General features: G+C 32.2%; 1 protein-coding gene and 1 pseudogene across 1 annotated transcript; both read left to right on the top strand.

The window, feature by feature from the left end:
- Positions 1–3,919: 3,919 nt before the first annotated feature.
- On the top strand, positions 3,920–5,904 carry LOC118056052 (dimethylnonatriene synthase). Its single transcript, XM_035068159.2, has 2 exons — positions 3,920–4,927; positions 5,094–5,904. Exons 1-2 carry the CDS (start codon positions 3,938–3,940, stop codon positions 5,712–5,714), a joined length of 1,611 nt encoding a protein of 536 aa, XP_034924050.1. The 5' UTR covers positions 3,920–3,937; the 3' UTR covers positions 5,715–5,904.
- A 7,618-nt stretch (positions 5,905–13,522) lies between these two features.
- LOC118056057 (dimethylnonatriene synthase-like) lies at positions 13,523–15,470 on the top strand (annotated as a pseudogene).
- The last annotated feature ends 6,643 nt before the right edge of the window (positions 15,471–22,113 follow it).

Genomic DNA, 22,113 nt, shown 5'->3' on the forward strand with positions numbered 1-22,113 from the left:
TGGTTTGGAAAAATATATGTTTGGTTAAAACTTTGGTTGAAACTGAGGTCGAGTAAAAAGTAGTTTAATGTATTTGGTTAAAAAAATATTTTTCAAATTGAGGTTATAAAATAATTAATATATATATATATATATATATTGTTTTAATTTAAATATTGTAGATTTAACTATTGTTATTACATCATAAAATAAATAATACTTTATATAAAATATTTTGTATTGTTTTATTAAACTATTTACAATTCCATCACGTATAAAATACATCCGATAAGAACTACAGTTTCATTGGTTTTGTAAGCGCGCAACAACATCAGAAATAAAATTGGGATTGTGATCAAATTCTACAAATATTACGTCATCAAGCGATCTTCTTCTAATTTATATAGTGTTATTGGATAATATGAAACACTAGTTTTTCGAAATAAAACATAATTAAAAATAAAAAATATATTTTTTTACTGGGTCGAACCTGGTTCAATATATTTTTATAGTTTTAGACTAGGTCCGATATCCACTGTCCACTTAAGTGAACAGTGGAGGAGCTCTCCACTGTCCACTTAAGTAAACAGTGGAGAGTTCATTATCCACTTGAGAAGACGCAGGTAGGATCGCAGGAGAAGCTAATAAATTCCTTGTTCGAGTCTGTTTGGCTCTGCGGCTGCGGCTGCGTTTTATTGATAATGCAGCGCGCAGCCGTTTGGTTAAAGAAAAAAACACTTTACTGTTCACTGGGCTCCACTTAAATTCTGCGTTTCTAACGCAAGAAATGAAAAGCAGCTATTTCATGCTTTTTTACTGTTCATATAATGAACAGTATATAGTGTATACTGTTCATATGAACAGTGCAGGGGAACTGCACTGTTCACTTAAAAACTAGTGAACGGTGCAATTCTCTTGCACTGTTCACTGCCTGCGTGTCTTTTTTTTTTTAGTGTGTTATTTTTTTAACATTTTAAAAAAAAATTAGTTTATAGTGAAATTTATACCTGATAATATTTTATTTAATTTTATTATATGCTAAAAATATTATAAAAACTGTAGTTTTTGTTTGATGTATTTCGTACGTAATGAAATTATAAATGGTTTCATGGAATAATAAAAAATATTTTATATAAAGTATGATTTATTTTATAATAAAATAGCAGTAGTTAAATCTACAATATTTAAATTAAAAATCATAAGTACTAATATATATTTTTAAAATTATTTTATAACCTCAATTTTAAAAGCATTTTAAAGTTTTAACCAAACACATTAAACTACTTTTTTTTCAACTTCAATTTTAACCACAGTTTTAACAAAACACCTATTTTTTCAAACCAAACTCAACTAAAAGTACTTTTTATAAAACAACTTTTTTTAAACCACAACCACAACAGCTACCGCAATACCAAACACACTCAAAATCTACTTCTCATGAGATGAGGTTCGACCTCAGTTATTAGGTGGGACCCATGTAAAGAAATTATGAAGTTTGGGTTAACCAAATACTTTGATCCAGCTTTTATTTTTAGCTGCTGTCGCTATCGCAGTGCCAAACAGGCACTTTCTCAGTCTCGGAATTACCATCCTATGGTGCTTTGATTATGAAATCTAATATCCTATGATACTTGGACAATTATTTTTAGTGATGTGATATTCACACGTGTGATTTAATTAAAAGGTGTTGCATGTGTTCCATGTATTATTCAATTATTTTATTGAATAATTGAATTGTACTGAAATTGTTTCTACATCATTCTAAAAACCTAACTATACGCGGCAGGTAGTTAGTCAATTGTTTTTGTTTATGTGCTCAAATTAGGCTGGAAACCTTTTATTTTAGTTTTTGTTTTTAAAATTTTCTTATTTTTTTTACTGCTATTCATTATGATTCTTAATTTAATTAATATTTTATTAATCATAATGTTTCTTTTAATATTTAAACAGTCTTGTAAGCTATTTTTCATAACACAAATAATAAAATAAAAACTTTACAGAAAATATACAACTCCACAGTTTAGAGATATAATTTTTTTGAAAATGAAGTAACCCTATCAAAATATTAATGAATATTTATTGATGACATTATTTCTTGTCTGCTTACTTTTCCTTTCTCTTCACGAGTTCTTGTCGGAACTAAAACAATGTGGGGATGCAAATGTGCCACGTTTTCCAGCCTATAATCTCCCGAAACATCAATTCTGGAGCTGTCTCCATGAATTAATTAGCTCCAGAATTGATTGTTTTTTTCCCCATTGTTTGCAAAATAATTGAGCAATTATCATTAAACTTTCAGTCCTGACAGCCCTTAAAAATGTCAGCCTCGTTATTTTTGGCAAGTAGTACAGCGAGGAAGGAAATCATGCATGCCAAGAAAACCATGCATGGACCCAACGATTATCCCTACTGCGTGATACACGAGCAGAAAAGGTCAAAAGAAGAGCAAGAAACCAAGAAAAACCCTTCTCTTGATATATTATGATGCGATTTTCAGCTTCTTATGAGGTCCACTCGATTTTGGACCCACAATTATGAGAACCCTTCTCTTTTTGATTCTTAGTACAAAGAAGAGGCTGGTAGACCCTACTATTAATTGGCTATCTTACTTGAAGGAAGGAGACTAGTGAACGATATTCATTCACAATTATTTATTTTTAAATCATTTAAGTATTTCAACATTAAATTAAACATGCTTGTCACTGCCCTATATATCTTATAATTATAAATCATCTCCTCGTCTTACCGTCGCTTGTTCTTCTTAATTGTAATCTTCCAGTAGAATAGAATGAGTGTGTAATTAATTAAACTTTTTGTTATGTTGTCTCCTACTTTCCTTCTCCTTCCCAGTATGAGTCTGGTTTGCTCCAGGTTAGTGATTCTATAGAGAGCTACCATGCAAGAAAGTAGAGTGAAGGAACAAAAATAGATGACTTACTTTTCTTACTAGGTTAGCTCTCTTTGCCTAACCTGTAAATTCAATTAAAAAAAATGAACGGAAATTTTTTGACAATAACTCCTGTTTTTTTTTTTTTCTTGTTTTAGTTATATAAAATTAAGCATAAAAAAAATTATGATAAATAAAGTGCTAGACTGCTAAATATTTTACAAGCATGCTAGTTTTAAAAAAACAAAATATGTGAACTAGAACCCCGTAAACAATCAAATAGTAAAACTTCAGAAGATATATAATAACAAATGAAATTTGATAATAACTTTTTTTTTTCCTTGTTTTAGTTATATAAAACTAAGCATAAAAAATTTCAAACAAATAAAATGCTAAATTGCTTAATATTCTATAGACATGCTAGTTGAAAAAAAAAATGAAATATATAATGAAAAACCCGTAAATAATAAAACAGTAACAGTTTAAAAGACAAACAAAAACAGATAAAAAAATAATATCAATTTAGAAGACAAACAATAACAAATAAAATTTGATAGTAACACTTGTTTTTTTTCCTCTTGTTTTAGTTATATAAAACTGAGCATGAATTCAAATATGATAAGGAATTCAGCACCACACATAACTTTGTGACATGAATGATCAATAACATGAGATCTTTTTCATGCAAGAAGTATATTTTTAGCTATCTCCACCTATCAATATCTAATCTAATTAACCATATCAATTAATTGATAAAAAATAATAATAAAAAAAAGAAAAAGGTTTGTCTTTAATTATTTCAACTTGTATTTTCTTTTCATTTTAATTATGTTATATACTTATTTATTACTTGCTTAGATTAATTATCAATATATAATTAATTAAAAAAAGTTACATATAATTTTACAATCTAATTTTATATTATATTTTTCATGTTATGTTGAAATATTGTTTTTTTTTTTACAACCTCGCCATTATCACTTCACTCGTGCTTTATATTATTACTTTTCATGCCTTGTCTAATCTAGTTGACTATATATAGATGATGGGTCTATAAATACCAACCAAACCATGAGGTGCATTCAAACCATCTTCTTTTCCTCCCTGGATTTCTTTTATATCCAATTCCAAATGATTCTTGAGGCTCTCATTTTGGTATTCCTTTATGGTTTCTGGAAAATCTTGGCCAGAAATAGTGAAAGCAAAAAACCAACCAGAGCCCCTGAACCATCCGGGGCATGGCCGTTATTTGGTCACCTCCCTAGTCTGGTTGGCAAAGACCCAGCATGTAAAACCCTTGGAGCCATTGCCGATAAATATGGCCCTATTTACTCACTCAAGTTCGGCATTCATCGAACCCTAGTGGTCAGTAGTTGGGAAACAGTGAAGGATTGCTTAAACACCAATGACAGAGTTTTGGCTACCAGAGCAGGCATAGCAGCAGGGAAACATATGTTTTATGACAACGCAGCTTTTGCATTAGCCCCGTATGGACAGTATTGGCGAGATGTCCGAAAGCTGGCCACTCTTCAGCTTCTATCAAATCAGCGGCTTGAAATGCTCAAGCATGTCCGTGTGTCAGAAGTAGACACGTTCATCAAAGGTTTGCACAGTTTTTATGCAGGAAATGTGGACTCCCCTGCGAAGGTGAATATAAGCAAATTGTTGGAAAGCTTGACGTTCAACATAAACCTTAGAACAATAGTCGGGAAGCGGTATTGCAGCAGCACATATGACAAGGAGAACAGCGAGCCCTGGCGTTACAAAAAAGCCATAAAAAAAGCCTTGTATCTGAGTGGGATTTTTGTAATGTCGGATGCGATTCCATTTCTTGAATGGCTTGATTACCAGGGGCATGTAAGTGCCATGAAGAAGACTGCCAAGGAACTTGATGCCGTGATACGAAATTGGCTGGAAGAACATCTTAAGAAAAAAAAAGATGGCGAATTGGGAAGCGATCGTGAGAGCGACTTCATGGACGTGATGATCTCTAACCTTGCCGAAGGTCCTGATAAGATTTCTGGCTATTCGCGTGATGTTGTCATCAAGGCAACAGCTTTGGTACGTTTCCCAACTGTAAGCCTTTAGTACCTCTTTTTTTTTTGGGCTGGCAGGTGAGGGGGCGCACCGCAGAGACCTTCCAGTCTCCTACCACTTGCGCTAGTGTTCAGGTGGTAATTGACTTGCAAATATTTTCATTTTCACACGTTTTGTTGTAATTTTGCAGATTCTGACCCTCACAGGAGCAGGAAGCACAGCAACTACATTAGTTTGGACGCTGTCCCTATTGCTAAACAACCCGGCCGTGCTAAAGGCTGCTCAAGAAGAGCTGGACGAGCAAGTAGGAAGAGAAAGATGGGTGGAAGAATCAGATATAAAGAACCTCAGGTACCTCCAAGCAATTGTGAAAGAAACCCTGCGCTTATACCCTCCTGGCCCCTTAACAGGAATACGTGAGGCCATGGAAGATTGTTCTATTGGTGGCTATGATGTTCCTAAGGGCACTCGACTAGTAGTAAACATATGGAAGCTGCATCGAGACCCTCGTGTGTGGAAAAACCCAAACGAGTTTAAACCTGACAGGTTCTTGACAACCCATGCTGATCTTGATTTTAGGGGTCAAAATATGGAGTTCATTCCTTTTAGCTCGGGGAGAAGATCTTGCCCTGCCATAAATCTTGGCTTGATAGTGGTTCATCTGACACTTGCTAGGATCCTTCAGGGTTTTGATTTAACAACTGTTGCAGGCTTGCCTGTGGACATGATTGAAGGCCCAGGCATTGCCTTGCCGAAGGAGACCCCTCTCGAAGTTGTCATCAAACCACGCCTAGGATTGGAGCTCTACTAGGTATCAATGCCTTTGCCTTCACCAGTACATACATACATCAATAAAAAAGTTGATTTAGGCATCTTAACAAGTCAAGCGTATGAGCTTGCGTCAGATTATGCTACTATGCTATGTAATGAAGCGAATACCAACAAATGTGTGATTTGTGGTGTTGGCTATGAATATAATGTCCTTTTCTTTTGATTTTTATTTGGCCTTTCTTACTTTTTTTTTTTTGTTAACGTGAGTGTTTAGATTAGCTTGCACGTACGTTGATTAATTTTACAGGACGTGAAGTTAATAACTATGTAAACCTCCAATAGATTTGAGATTTATGAGATTTGAAATGGTAATCTCTAGAAAACATATTCAAAATCTGACTAATTAGGTAAAAGAAGAGCAAAAAAAAAAAAATCTTGTACTTTTAGCTTTTTTATTTGTTTATGTCAACTCCAATGGGTAGCTAAATTCACAGATAAAATAGCTGTTGAGTACGGTAAAAGTTATTTCTATCTTTTTCTGTAGCAAAAGGCATATGAAGACGTTGGCAACCGTATTTTTCTCTGTTGACTTATATCTGTTGGCCAGCATATTCATTTTATATCCGTTAGCCAACGTTAATGTTTTTCATTTAAAAGCAGAACCAACTGAAGGAAGAAGACTACATTTAAGAAAAAATAGAAGGAAAAAAAACTTATTTGCAAATTTCACCCTTCTCTCTGATTTAGAAAACAAGAATTAATTGTTCTCCGGTTAATTAATAACATCGATTGTGTTAATTAGTTGAAATCAAAAGGTATGTTTGCTTAAAGACTTTTTCTATTTTTATTATTTTTTTCATCTCTTGATTTTTATTTGCTATTTGTAATGATTTTTATTTCTTTGTTATTTTATATTTTTGATTTGGGTTAAGGAAAATAATTTTTATTTATATTGTTATCTTTGACAAAATTGAAAGGAAGTAATGATGGTAACTGATATTAATAAAAACATGGAGTGACATATCTTAAATTTATTTTTGATTGTCTATTTTAATTTGAGGTCAATTATATTTTGTCTTGTTAAAAATACAACTAAACCAAGTGATTAGATTAATTGTATGATTAGATTAATGTTATAACAAGTAAAAGGCAATTCTTATTATTAATTCACATGTATGGAAACTACAAAATTGCTAGACATTGAATGTGAGCTTCCTTTACAACTTTTTATAAGGTTTTAACTTAAGCGTTTTTTTTTTTTTTTTTTTTTTTTTTTTTTTTTTTTTGAATTTAGATGGATTCAAATTTTCTAAGCTCTTTTACCAATTTTCTTATGAGCGAGTCATAAAAATATTATCCCTCAACCAAGTGATTCTAATCAATTAATTAATGACTTAACATACTCGAATTTAAATGTCAATACAATAAAAAAATCACAAAGAAGTTAAAACTTTTCACCAGGAAAAGATTGTTTACTTGTCTCTGCATGGTTAAATACAAGCAAGAATCCAATTACAGGAGTTGAACAACAGACAAAATAATTTTGGGCTCGTGTACATACTTACTTTGCAGAGAATGGAGCAAACTTGAATAATCGTTCCCAAATAAGCATCTCAAGTAGATGGCAAGAAATAAATAGAGAAGTCGGTAAATTTGTTGGATTTGTCACTCAAATTGAAAATCGTCAGTAAAGTGGAATGATCGAAGAATAAAGGGTAATTTTAATATTCATTTCCATGTTAAATTATTAACACATATTTTAACACTATTTAATTAATTTATTTAACACATATTTTTACATTATTTAATTTATTTATTTTTTTACCAAATTAATGATGCTCGAAAAATGTATGCTTCTTGCGTTGGCAAACGATTTCAACTAGAACATTGTTGGGTTATCTTAAGAAAAGAACCCAAATGACAATTTGAACGTGTAAGTTAACATCAAAAGTCAAATAAGAAACAAAAAAGTCATGTCAATGCAAGTCTGACTTCATCAACTTCATCTACCCCTAATTCTGCTAGTTAAGGAGAAGATAGTGAACCATTGATTTATCAAGATAGACCAATTGGTCAGAAGGTTGCAAAGGAACGACTTAAACGTAGACAAGGAAAAGATAAAGTTAGGGAGGTAACTGTAACAAATCTCTTACAACAATTCAGGGATACTCTAGTTGAAATTGAGGATCAGAAGAAACAAGACATGAAAATTATGTTTGAGCAACAAGCCATGATGATTCAACAAAGTCAAGAGAAACAAGAATTGGACAGCATTGAGAAAGAAGAACAAATTATGAAAATGAATATTTCTAATTTGGATCCAATTTCTACAGTGTATTTTCAAAATAGAAAGTTAGAAATCATGCAAAAGAGGGGTTTTAATTTTTAATTAACTTTGATTGATTTATTGTAATGTAATGTATTTTTAATTAAATATGTAGAAAATTATTGGTTATTTTAAATATATTGTTATGAAATTGATTTCAATTCATAATACTTTTTTGAAGTTCCTCTAACACTTAATAATAATAAGTAGGATTAATTAACTTAAAAGATAACAACCATAATGAAAAAAAAAACATAAAAAAACTTGAAAATTATAATAACATAAGAAGTTCAAATCTAAAGATTCTACTCCTTGCCATATTGTTCCCACAAATGTTCAATCAAATCTTCTTGTAGTTGAGAGCTAGTTGCTCTATCCCTAATTCAATTATGAGTTTGAAGAAAATCATGTAGTTCTGGTATTTCACCATGTGACACTGATACAAAGGAATTAAACTTCATGTTCATGGTCAAATCCAAGGTTCATTGCTCGTTCATCCTGAATAATTATATTATGCAAGCTTTCATAATATATGTAAGCGTTTCTTCATCCCAGTATCAAACATGTACACGTACAATTGCAAAACGAGATTGGAGCACCCCAATTGCATTAGAATACCCTAGCTTATTATGTTCAATATTCTATGGACATTTTTCATTGTGCTTGAAGAGCTTCTTTTCGTCATAATCCTTCCTAAAAGGAAGTCCAAACTCCTTATCCATGGATTTAACATTGGGACTTAATGGAGTGTTTTCAGACATCGGACATGCTTGCTAGAGATGATTGCTTCCGTAACTCGTTATCAGAGAAGTATAAACTACAAGACTTCCATCCATTCTTGGAAGAGGGATGATTGCTTGCAAACCAATCATCCTTATTGAAGTTGGATTGATAGCCCAAGCAATCCATTTGTGATCGGTCACACCAACATGCCTGAAGACAACATTAACTCTGTTGGATAATGAATGGTAGTTTCAGTTAAGAGAGGAACTCAAAACAGGCAAATCTTTGCAAGAAGAGAACCTTTTGTTGTTCGAAAATTTATAGGTTAAGCATGGTGGTGGTTGTTGTGCTATGCATGACAATGTACAAAAAGCAAGATTAGAACCTCTTGTTTGTTTGGATGGAAAGTAATTTTTTTTTTTTAAGTAAAAAAAAACTATCATACTTCCAAACCAAACACACTTAATGCTTGGACAGTTCATCAAACTAGTCTAAATCTCTAGAAGTCCCAAAGCTCAATCCATTAGTACTTGGTCCAATATTGTCAAGATCACTATCGTCAGTGGCGCCCTTGTTTATCAATGCTCTGCTCAAATAAAATCATGCAATTAAGCCCTTATTTCTTTTAATCTTAACAAAACTTGCCCAATAAGACCCTCAACCTCTTAGTCTTAAGTCACAAATCCACGAAAGACCAATTAATCATGAAGTACAATCAACCAATACCATGAAAATCATAGATCGGCAAGAACTCGGTCCAAACAAACATCAATAAATAAAAAATAATAATAATTTAGGGATTTAATTATCAAAGTCAACAAAATGGAATTGGAAAGAAACATGGACTAAAACAAATATAAAAAAAGAAAAGCTAAAAAGTTGTCGTAATGTGGGCTCGTTTATTCAATAGCGTGAGACTTTGAACGACGTGTGTTGGCTACTAGTGAACAGAGGAAGGTGTTGAGGCTTCAGTAGAGTCTTCCTCAGTCTCTGAATTACTTCATGCCTAATCAATATAATGAAGCGTGAATTGGTATTATGATACTTGGACACTTAATTTTAGTGATGTGATATTCACACGTGTTATTTAATTAACAGGTGTTTCATGTGTTCCATGAATTATTCAATTATTTTATTGAATAATTGAATAGTACCGAAAATTTTTCTACATCATTCTAGAAACCTAACTAGGTAGCTAGTCAATGGTTTTTGTTTACATGATCAAATTAAGCTTGTCAATTTTATTCTATTTTATTTGGAATGGTTGAAATATTTTATACCAATTCAAAAAAACAGAACAAATTTTATTTTATTTTAAATCTCGGTTCGTTTCGGATTTTTCGGCTAAATTCCACTCGGAACGTTCTGGTTTTATTCCACATGTTCCATTCCGCTCTTGAAAAGCTAATTATAAAAAGCTCTTTTTCATTACTATTTTCAATAACAATAGTATTAATAATAATATTGAAAATTATTATTACTATTTTCATTAACAATGATATTAATTGTTTAAAATTAGATTTATTACTAATATATATGGTTTATATTCATGTTGTTTTTTTCATGTTTATACTTTGTAGGAATTTGAGCAAAATAAGAGATGCTTTAGATTCCATTAACCTTGATACCATTGACCTAACTTTATATTTAAAATATTTTTGTTAAAACATTTAATTTTCATAATATTTTGATATTTTATTTAAGTTGGATTACTTTAAGTTAAAGATCTATATAATCTTGACTATTTAGAAATATTTTAAATTTCAAAATTATATTTGTTTGGCATTGTGTTTGTATTACATAATTTATAATTAATTTATCTTGAATTTGAATTATGTTTGTTGAATATATATATATAGTACAACCCCGAAACGACATGCCAAAACACTCTGAAACTAAAACATTTCATTCCAATTGAAAAAATAAAACACCTGCCGAAACAGAATTGACAACCTTGGTTCAAATTAGGCTAGAAACATTTTATTTAAGTTTTTTTTTTAAAAAAAATTTCTTATTTTTTTTACTACTATTCATTAAGATTCTTAATTTAATTAATATTTTATTAATCATAATGTTTCTTTTAATATTTAAACAGTCTTGTAAGCTATTTTTCATAACACAAATAATAAAATAAAAACTTTTCAGAAAATATACAACTCCACAGTTTAGAGATATAATTTTTTTGAAAATGAAGTAACCCTATCAAAATATTAATGAATGTATATTGCTGACATTATTTCTTGTCTGCTTACTTTTCCCTTTCTCTTCACGTGCTCTTGTGGGAAACAAAACAATGTGGGGATGCAAATGTGCCACGTTTTCCAGCCTATAATCTGCCGAAACATCAATTCTGGAGCTGTCTCCATGAATTAATTAGCTCCAGAATTGATTGTTTTTTTCGCCATTGTTTGCAAAATAATTGAGCAATTATCATTAAACTTTCAGTCCTGATCAAGGTTGTCAATTCCGTTCTATTTTATCCGAAATGACCGAAACGCCGGAATAGGAGCCGGCGAAAAACGAATACCTTCCATTCCAACTTTTCTTCTTTTTTTAAAAAATATTCATACCACATGTCACAAGGGCTATATTTTCCAGGGTCACAGGGATGCCTTGTGAAGGAAACTAAATTACTTATTTGCTGGAAAACGTGGAAATCATTGTTTAGCTTCGTTGTTGTTTATATGAATAGTCAATTTTTTTTTTAATTTCAATTCAGTCTCTTATTGTATTTCTATTTTTTTTTTATTATTTTTATTCTATATATTTTTTTTTAATTTTATCTTTTAAATTTTTTTATTAATCATTCGATTTGTTTTTGAATTGACTGAATCAAATCTTGACAACTCTCACTCATTTTAATTTAAATATATGCTAGGAAAGGAATCGAATCGATCAATAAGTTTTTTCATTCAATTTCATTATTTATTTTTCAATTGCATCCTTATAATTTTTTTTTAATCAATTGGCCTTGTTGATTTTAGACCAGTTAAGTCGATTAAATCAGGTCAGAACAACTTACACTTAATTTAATTTTAAACAAAAACTAAGTAAAAAGTTGGGTTAATAGATTTTTTAATGTTAATTTTATTATTTTTTCTAAATTTTATCATAAATGTTTTTTTATTAGTCAATCAAATTATTTTTGAACCGACCATGTCAACTAGAAAATAATGAAACAACTTTCATATAATTTAATTTTAAACTCGAGTTAGGTAAGGAGTCGAATAAAAAACTTTTAAAATTGACTTGTTAAAATGATATTTAATAAAAATATGAAATAATTTTTTACTATCTTAATATTTTTTTATTAGCTTGTAAACTAGTGTACAATAATCTCTTTGAAAAATGATAAATGCTGCTCATAAATACTATCAGCTTGTATGATTGCTTAATCTTTTGTCGGATCTCACTCATTGTTTGAAAACTTCTTAGGAGTAATTTAAAATCATAAGAACTTAGAGCCAAAACTTAGGTTATGTTTTTATTAGAGTTTTAAAATAGAATAAATAGATAAATAAAGAATAAAAATGTATTTGATTGGAAAGATAAAAATAAATATATTTCTATAATAATTTTAGAATAGAATAAATTTCTGTTGTTTTGCTTTAGCTTTTTTTTTTTTTTTTTTAAAGTCCAAGTTTTAAGCTTATATCCTCGTGGATTTGAATTCATGCTACAAAGATTTTCATATTTGGTTTAGCTTTTTCCAAGTTTGAAGGAGTAATACTTCATTTTTTTTATATGCTTTTATTTTTTTATTCTTTGTTAATATAGTTTTATTAGTTTGGGTGCAGGGTTTAAATGTGATTTGTAAATGAGTAATGTTAAAATAATTATTTTAATTTTAAAAATTTAAATTGTTAAATGAAATTTGATGAATGATTTTGTATTATTCTCTAATGTTTTTTAAAATGAAAGTTTTTGGAGTTTTAAAATGTATATGGATTTAAAAAATATTTATGTTTAATTTTTTTTTATTATTTTAATTTAGTAGAGAAGAATGTTAATTGCGTTGATATTAAAACTTTTATGACTTAGCAATTAAAACTTTAATATCATAAAAAAAAATTCATTTCAAGTAAAAACAAAAAAAGAACAAAGAAGAAGAAGAAAACTAGGCTATGCTGTGGCAAGTAGTACAGCGAGGAAGGAAACCATGCCACGCCACTAAAACCATGCATGGACCCTACGATTATCCCTTCTGCGTGATACACGAGCAGAAAAGGTCAAAAGAAGAGCAAGAAACCAAGAAAAACCCTTCTCTTGATATTTTATGATGGGATTTTCAGCTTCTTATGAGGTCCACTCGATTTTGGACCGACAATTATGAGAACCCTTCTCTTTATGTTTCTTAGTACAAAGAAGAGGCTGGTAGACCCTACTATTAATTGAGCTCCATGCTCATTGGCTATCTTACTTGAAGGAAGGAGACTAGTGAACGATATTCATTCACAATTATCTATTTTTAAATCATTTAAGTATTTCAACATTAAATTAAACATGCTTGTCATTTCCCTATATATCTTTAATTATTTCAACTTGTATTTTATTTTTGTTTTAATTATGTTATAGTGTTATTTTGATTAATTATCAAAATATAATTAGTTAAAAAAATTTACATATAATTTTATGATTTAATTTTACAAGTTTACACTGTTTTTTTTTATGTCCTGTTAAAAATGTCATCATCACTTCACTCGTGTTTTATATTATTTTTTATGCCTTGTCTAATCTAATTGACTATATATGGATCATGGGTCTATAAATACCAACCAAACCATCTGGTGCATTCAAACCATCTTCTTTTCCTCCCTGGATTTCTTTTATATCCAATTCCAAATGATTCTTGAGGCTCTCATTTTGGTATTCCTTTATGGTTTCTGGAAAATCTTAGCCAGAAATAGTGAAAGCAAAAAACCAAACAGAGCCCCTGAACCATCCGGGGCATGGCCGATACTTGGTCACCTCCCTAGTCTGGTTGGCAAAGACCCAGCATGTAAAACCCTTGGAGCCATTGCCGATAAATATGGCCCTATTTACTCACTCAAGTTCGGCATTCATCGAACCCTAGTGGTCAGTAGTTGGGAAACAGTGAAGGATTGCTTAAACACCAATGACAGAGTTTTGGCTACCAGAGCAGGCATAGCAGCAGGGAAACATATGTTTTATGACAACGCAGCTTTTGCATTAGCCCCGTATGGACAGTATTGGCGAGATGTCCGAAAGCTGGCCACTCTTCAGCTTCTATCAAATCAGCGGCTTGAAATGCTCAAGCATGTCCGTGTGTCAGAAGTAGACACGTTCATCAAAGGTTTGCACAATTTTTATGCAGGAAATGTGGGCTCCCCTGCGAAGGTGAATATAAGCAAATTGTTGGAAAGCTTGACGTTCAACATAAACCTTAGAACAATAGTCGGGAAGCGATATTGCAGCAGCACATATGACAAGGAGAACAGCGAGCCCTGGCGTTACAAAAAAGCCATAAAAAAAGCCTTGTATCTGAGTGGGATTTTTGTAATGTCGGATGCGATTCCATTTCTTGAATGGCTTGATTACCAGGGGCATGTAAGTGCCATGAAGAAGACTGCCAAGGAACTTGATGCCGTGATACGAAATTGGCTGGAAGAACATCTTAAGAAAAAAAAAGATGGCGAATTGGGAAGCGATCGTGAGAGCGACTTCATGGACGTGATGATCTCTAACCTTGCCGAAGGTCCTGATAAGATTTCTGGCTATTCGCGTGATGTTGTCATCAAGGCAACAGCTTTGGTACGTTTCCCAACTGTAAGCCTTTAGTACCTCTTTTTTTTTTGGGCTGGCAGGTGAGGGGGCGCACCGCAGAGACCTTCCAGTCTCCTACCACTTGCGCTAGTGTTCAGGTGGTAATTGACTTGCAAATATTTTCATTTTCACACGTTTTGTTGTAATTTTGCAGATTCTGACCCTCACAGGAGCAGGAAGCACAGCAACTACATTAGTTTGGACGCTGTCCCTATTGCTAAACAACCCGGCCGTGCTAAAGGCTGCTCAAGAAGAGCTGGACGAGCAAGTAGGAAGAGAAAGATGGTGGAAGAATCAGATATAAAGAACCTCAGGTACCTCCAAGCAATTGTGAAAGAAACCCTGCGCTTATACCCTCCTGGCCCCTTAACAGGAATACGTGAGGCCATGGAAGATTGTTCTATTGGTGGCTATGATGTTCCTAAGGGCACTCGACTAGTAGTAAACATATGGAAGCTGCATCGAGACCCTCGTGTGTGGAAAAACCCAAACGAGTTTAAACCTGACAGGTTCTTGACAACCCATGCTGATCTTGATTTTAGGGGTCAAAATATGGAGTTCATTCCTTTTAGCTCGGGGAGAAGATCTTGCCCTGCCATAAATCTTGGCTTGATAGTGGTTCATCTGACACTTGCTAGGATCCTTCAGGGTTTTGATTTAACAACTGTTGCAGGCTTGCCTGTGGACATGATTGAAGGCCCAGGCATTGCCTTGCCGAAGGAGACCCCTCTCGAAGTTGTCATCAAACCACGCCTGGGATTGGAGCTCTACTAGGTATCAATGCCTTCGCCATCACCACTACATACATACATCAATAAAAAAGTCGATTTAGTCATCTTAACAAGTCAAGCGTATGAGCTTGCGTCAGATTATGCTACTATGCTATGTAATGAAGCGAATACCAACAAATGTGTGATTTGTGGTGTTGGCTATGAATATAATGCCCTTTTCTTTTGATTTTTATTGGCCTTTCTTACTTTTTATTTATTTATTTATTATTATTAATATGGGTGTGCGGGCTAGGTTGCTTGTATCTCAACTAATTTCACGGGTCCTGATGTTAATAACCATGTAAATCTCCAATGGATTTGAGATTTATAAGATTCGAAATTGTAATCTCTAGAAAACAGATTCAAAATTTGACTAATTAAACTAAACCCATTGCACCTTTCTTTCTTCTAATGACCAGAGTCGGTTCGGGTTACAAAATCTCTTGTTCAATAGACACTGAGATTTCTGCTGCAATCTCAACTAGATTACTTTCATATTCTGTTTTTATTTGATATATAGTTTGTGCAGTTTAGAATATAATAATAACAACAATTATAATAAAAGTTATTGTTCTCACCTGGAAATGGTGTGTGTGTATATATATATATGTTTTTGTAATTTGTATTTTAATTTATTTTTTATATATATTTTTCTTAGATAAATTATTATACAAAAACTTTAAAAAAAATATTTTATTGTTGCAAATACGTTAATAACACCTATACATTAATATTTTTATATTAGAAAAAAAATAAAATTAGTTGACTTGCAGTAAGACGAGTTAAATATACATGTAATACTTTATTTTTAATATTTATTAGCCCAAATAGTTTTTGATAGATTTAATTTAAAGCATATATAAAACTTTTGATTTTTAATTAAAATTCAAAAAAGACTTTAATTTTTTTTTACATATTTATGTTTTTTACGAGAAATATTACTTAACTTTAACCAAAACGTAGATCAAATAATTGATTTAGGCTTTTATATTTTTAAAATAATTTTTAAAAAAATTAAAATTTATTTTTTCTCTCCCAACATCCCCGTAAAATTAGCTTTCCCGACGCCAATACATGAGAGAAGTAGTTGCGTTTATGAATAAATAATGACCTCATCATCAATAGCCATCCACTGACAAAAGTACACGCGATACAACTTCCAAGGTAGTGTCATGTCACTTGACATGCCAGTACGAGGTACGTCATTTTCAAAGAAACTTTTATCACCTTGTAACCGATTCACATGCTCAGTGTACAAAGGAAACTTCGGAGGACAAGTAATCAAGTAAGAGTTTATCTACTCTTATGATTCGATGATAAAGGATTTTAAAAGGAATTATAAGCAAGCTTTTAGAGCATTTGTCTTGATGAACTAAGGCCTGTTGATAGGTTCGCTTGTGTCACAGTAACAGATCTTGCTTGGAATGTTGATTGCATTGCTAAGATCCTTTCAAAGCATGCGTGGTCGAGAAATTAGTTTTGACAAGATTAGTCTTCAATTTGGCACGCGACATCCAAGACTTATTCAAGATGACATTATTCAAGACTTTTGTAATATAGTTTTATTAGTTTGGGTGTAGATTTAAATGTGATTTGTAAATGAGTAATGTTAAAATAATTGTTTTAATGTAAAAATTTAAATTGTTAAATGAGATTTGACACTATCAGAAAATTGGTGAAAACCAACAGAATTACCGACAGAATTTTTTGTTCCGTCTCTAATTCTGTTGGTATGTACCGATAAAAAATACCCGTCAGCAATAAGGTTGGTATATACCGATGGAGTACGTCTGTTGATATATATCGACCGTATCGTCGATGAATTATATAGTTTTTTTGAAAAGTTGCAACTATGTGATGACGTGGATTTTTTTTTTAAGATGATTTTACCGATGGAATGACCAAGGGCTTCAAACAGAATCTCCATACATTGACGTGGCATAGTCACTGGCGGACTCACCGACGAGTATACTGATGGAACGTATACCCATCGGTGATTCCATCGTTAACAGTCGATATATACCCACTCTGCTGACACTCTATTTCTCCTTCTTCTTCCCTATCTTCTTCCTCATCCCACCTCTCCCCTCCTGAACTGCAGCCAACCACCCATCACAACTCTCCCTCTCTTCTCAACACAAGCACTCAAGTTTCTTATACTTTAGTACGTGGTCATAACATCCGTTCTTGTGGATTTTATCATTTTTTGGAAGTAAATCTATCCTTTTTAGTTTTAACATTTAAATGTGAATTTTATTATTTTTTTTAGTATATGTTTTTTTGTTAACGTATGTACTTGTTTGATTGTTATTTATCAAATAAACTTGTAGTATGAATGTATGATTTTGTAGTTGTTATAGTTTGTTTTAGATTTTGTCAAATTATATTTGTTTGTAAATTGTTGAAACTTTGTTTGAATTACACCAAATTAGATGCGTTGTGATGAAATAAAAAATAGTTTGTTTAACGGTTCCGTTTTAATTTTTATCAATTCTATTGCGAAGTTGTGATTTCCGTAAATTTATATATGTATAAATTTGTATGCATGTTGATAGTTGATAATGAATATTTAACACAAGTGTTTTTTTAGTTTGTTGGATAATGTTGGGGCAAACGAATATTTTTGTTATGTTTATTTATGTAACATAGTTAATTAATACATGTTGTCGTCATAATTTTATAGAGGTTTGATAGAAGTCATGGATGTATCGGGACTCACCCCAAGGATTGCAGAGGATGGATTATTGTAACGGGGTTTAGGATTTTATTAATTTCACAACATCTATCCCGATAAATTTTACTAATTGCGGTATTAGGTGTCCATGCACCTGTGTTGGTATGCACACCGGGAACTATTTGTTCCTAATGAGAGCATGGTAGAAAGGGTGGTTGAGTCAACTTCTAGTGCTAGCAATATGCATGAAGTTGGAAATGACAACAGTAATCCTTAAAGGAACATGGTTATGGATGCAATGAGAATGAGTGAATGTAATGTCAGTGAATGTCCAATCATGGAAGAAGAATCTAATACAGATGCAACAAGGTGTTTTAACTTGTTGAAAGATTCTAACGAACCATTATTGGATGGCTGCACGAATCACAGTAAATTATCGGCTGTAGTGCAAGTGTTCACCATCAAGTCATATCACAAGTTGAGTGAGATCGGTTATGACAAGATTATCGAATGGGCGAGAAGCATTTTACCTGAAGGGAACAAGTTGAAAGAGAACTTCTATGCTGCCAAGTCCATGATGAAACCCCTTAGTTTATGCTACTAGAAAATTGACATGTGCCCTAACTTCTGCATTTATACTACCTTGAAAATGCTGAGCTGATCGAGTGCATGACAAGTGGGCATTCTTGTTATAAACCCAGAACTGGTAGAGGAAAGACTCTTGTGGCATATAAAAAACTTAGATACTTCCCAATCACACCTAGACTGCAGAGGTTATTCATGTCACTAAGGACTGCTGAGCACATGACATGCCACCAGTCACATCATGGGGTTGATGAAGTGATGGTACATCCTTCTGATGGTGAAGCATGGAAACACTTTAACATTGTGCATCCTTACTTTTCAGCTGAATTAAGAAACATGCGTCTTGGATTTTGCACAGACAGATTCAACCGATTCGGGTCATTTGCTGCTCTTTATTCTTATTGGCCGGTTATACTAACGGTTTATAACTTGCTACCGTGGATGTGCATGAAGCCGGAGTTCATGTTTTTATATATGGTTATACTAGGCCCGAGTAGTTCGGGGTAGAATATAGATGTTTGTCTTCGATCACTATTTGATGAGTTAACGCAGTTGTGGTTCTCTAGAGCTTTGACTTATGACATCGCGAGGAAACATAATTTTAAACTCTCATTAAATTTATATATATCTCTCAATACCTCTTAAACAAAATATTAATAAACCTTCCTTTTTATGTGCTTAATGTATGAAAACATAGATGAGGGGGCTTTTATTGGAAGAAAACAATATTTTGTTATAATATTTAAGGTTAACTTCCTTAGGTTGGGATTATTATCTTTTTTTTTTTCCTTTTCTTTAATATATATATATATATATATATATATATATAAAAAAAAAACTTAAAACACAATGCATCTTTAACCCATGTAATGAGCTTTAGGCTAATGACTCCCAGACCAGTTGGTTTTAGGGCATTAGGTGTTGAAACACACCTTTAAGCTTAATAACTCGGGTTGCAGATACTGATACATAGCTAGTGCAATGTTTGATTCCCTTAAACTTTTCTCAACCTATGTAACAAGCCTTTGGGCCAATAGCTCCCAAGTCAGTTGACTTTAGGGTATTAGGTGTTAAAACACCCTTTCAGGCTTAATTGCTTAGGTTAGGGAGGCTACGAAACCAAACTTATCTATATTTTTATTATCATCAATTTGTGTTTCTTTGTTTTTTAGGTTTTTTTTTTTTGCAAATTATATACTATCACTTTCTCTTAGTTGTTACCTTTAACAAATGAACATAAATAATATAATAATCCAATGTGCAACCCACAATCATATGTTAAAGTGTGTGTGTAAAAATGAAGGTTTAAGAATACTTATTAAATGAGTATATGAGCAGAATCAATTGATGATAATGCGAGAGTTTGTAAACCTTAATATTTCAAGAAGTATTCTGTTAGACCTTGTTAAGAAGGTTTATTAAGATGCGTCTCAAGAGTCACTTTAATAAAAGAACTCCTTTACTTTGTCATCGTAGTAACAACTTTTTTGCAAATGTTTTATGAAATACAAAACACAGTTAGTTTTTTTTTTTTTTAATATCAACTACTACCCTTTCCCCCCAACCAAAAAGAGACATTGTCTTTAATGTTCTAAGGTAGAAAGATATAGTATAGAAGACATCACCTGAAAAAACAAACATTGACAATCTTGAAACACACTTAAACAAATATAAGAAATAACAAAATAAAATAATATGTTATTAATAAAACCAAAAGACACAAGGTTTCACAAACGAAGGCTCAAATCCAATCGAAGCTTTATATGGCTTTCCGTAGTTGACCAATATATACGACTCATGGAGGGATCAATTACAGGGATGAAATATTGTAGTTGGTCAATAAGTTGTTTAGCAGTAGCAATAGAGATTATGATTTGTCGTGTCGAATATTTTAGGAATTTCTGTTCTATAACATGATAAAAAAAAAGATAACAAATTATCGTAAAAACCATTAACATTTAACAGATCTATAGGTTTATGGTGAATGTGTAGTTAGGCTCAAGAGAAAATATAAAAGATCTCTTCCAGTGTGCCCAAACCACTTGGTAAGGCAATGAAGGCATCATCATGGTTAAACATTGCATTCATTCGAAAAAATATTGTGGGGACCTATAGTTCCTCTCCAATTGTTTTTCCAATGATATCCCCTTTTGTTAAAGCTTTGGGGACGACCCCCAAAACTTAACTACCTCCTAAAAATACAGCTATTGACACACCCCCTATTAACCCAAGGCTGCCTCTCCCATACACTAAATGAATCTTTCTCTCAACTAGTACCTAACCAAGATGATTTACTGATTCTAAAAACTCTATTTCCTTCCCAGGACTGGATCCACCGAGACCATAAATATTTCTTATATGATGACTTAAGGAACCTATAATTTCTACACACTTCTGTATCTGTTAAATGTATGGGTTGAGTAGAAATGAAAGGAAGGAAGAGAAGATTTTATATATGAGAAATTGAAAATGCAATCATACCACTTATATGTAGGTCAGCTGGAGTCTTACACTCTTTCTCTCTCTTTCTTTATTGATTTATTTTGAAAAAGCATGTGTATGTACAGGTAGTTGTGATTGTGGCTCACATCTTCCCTTAGTTTTACGTCCAAGAACGACTTAAACGCCCTCTATGGGTCGGGGATAGGTTTCTTATCCAATTTTCTTAGAAACCTGGCAAACAAGGTCATTTTTAGTCAGATTTTCAAGACTATGTTAAGCATGTTCTTTTTGGAATTGTGGCCATAAATCATGAATTGTACAATGCACATCTCCACTAGGGTGCATCTCAAGAGTCAATAAAAGATTATCCAAAGACCCCTTACTTAGGTCATCCTTAATGAATTGTATTTTATCTTCGTGGTGTATAGATACCATTTCTAAAGAATGACATTTTGCATTATAAGTCAATCTGGCACATCTGTGACAGACACTCAATCATTTTGCACAACGTTTTTTCACAAAAGTGCTTTTACCTATTCAAGGCATGAATGAAATGAAAGAATAGGAGGACTCACCTAATAATCAGACTTTTGCTTTAATCAGCCAACGAATATCTTCAGGAATTCCATGATTCATTAACAACCTCAATCTTTCACACCTAGCACGGTAAAGTTTTGCAATCTCATTCGGAGGCAAAACGGAAAAATATTTTTCAATTTTTCAAGAGTGGTGTCCATTTTCAAATGAGAATTGGAGAAGAGATACAAAGAAAGGAGAAAGAGCAAAGAATTGCATAAATATATACACAAATATCAGTTATCATGAGAAATTGAAAGAACCGACTTAAGAGTCACGGAGTACCGTTTTCCGCCATTTGATCGAGGTGAGAGAAACTAGCAAAACAGAAGTCACACCAAAATAAAACACAAAAACAATGTGAGAAAAAGAATCAATCTTTATATACTGGATCACCCAATTCAATAGAGTCATTTTCAACTGAAAAATTATCAAAGTAAACTTTCAAACAATATCCATTTACCTTGAAAACATTACCATTCTTTGGATTCTCGATATCATATGCCCTATATAGATACATATGTTTCACAATAAAAGGGCCACTCCATCTTGATCATAG

The sequence above is a fragment of the Populus alba genome, chromosome 4 (genome assembly GCF_005239225.2).
Source record: "Populus alba chromosome 4, ASM523922v2, whole genome shotgun sequence".
In the NCBI taxonomy this organism is placed as follows: Eukaryota; Viridiplantae; Streptophyta; class Magnoliopsida; order Malpighiales; family Salicaceae; genus Populus; species Populus alba.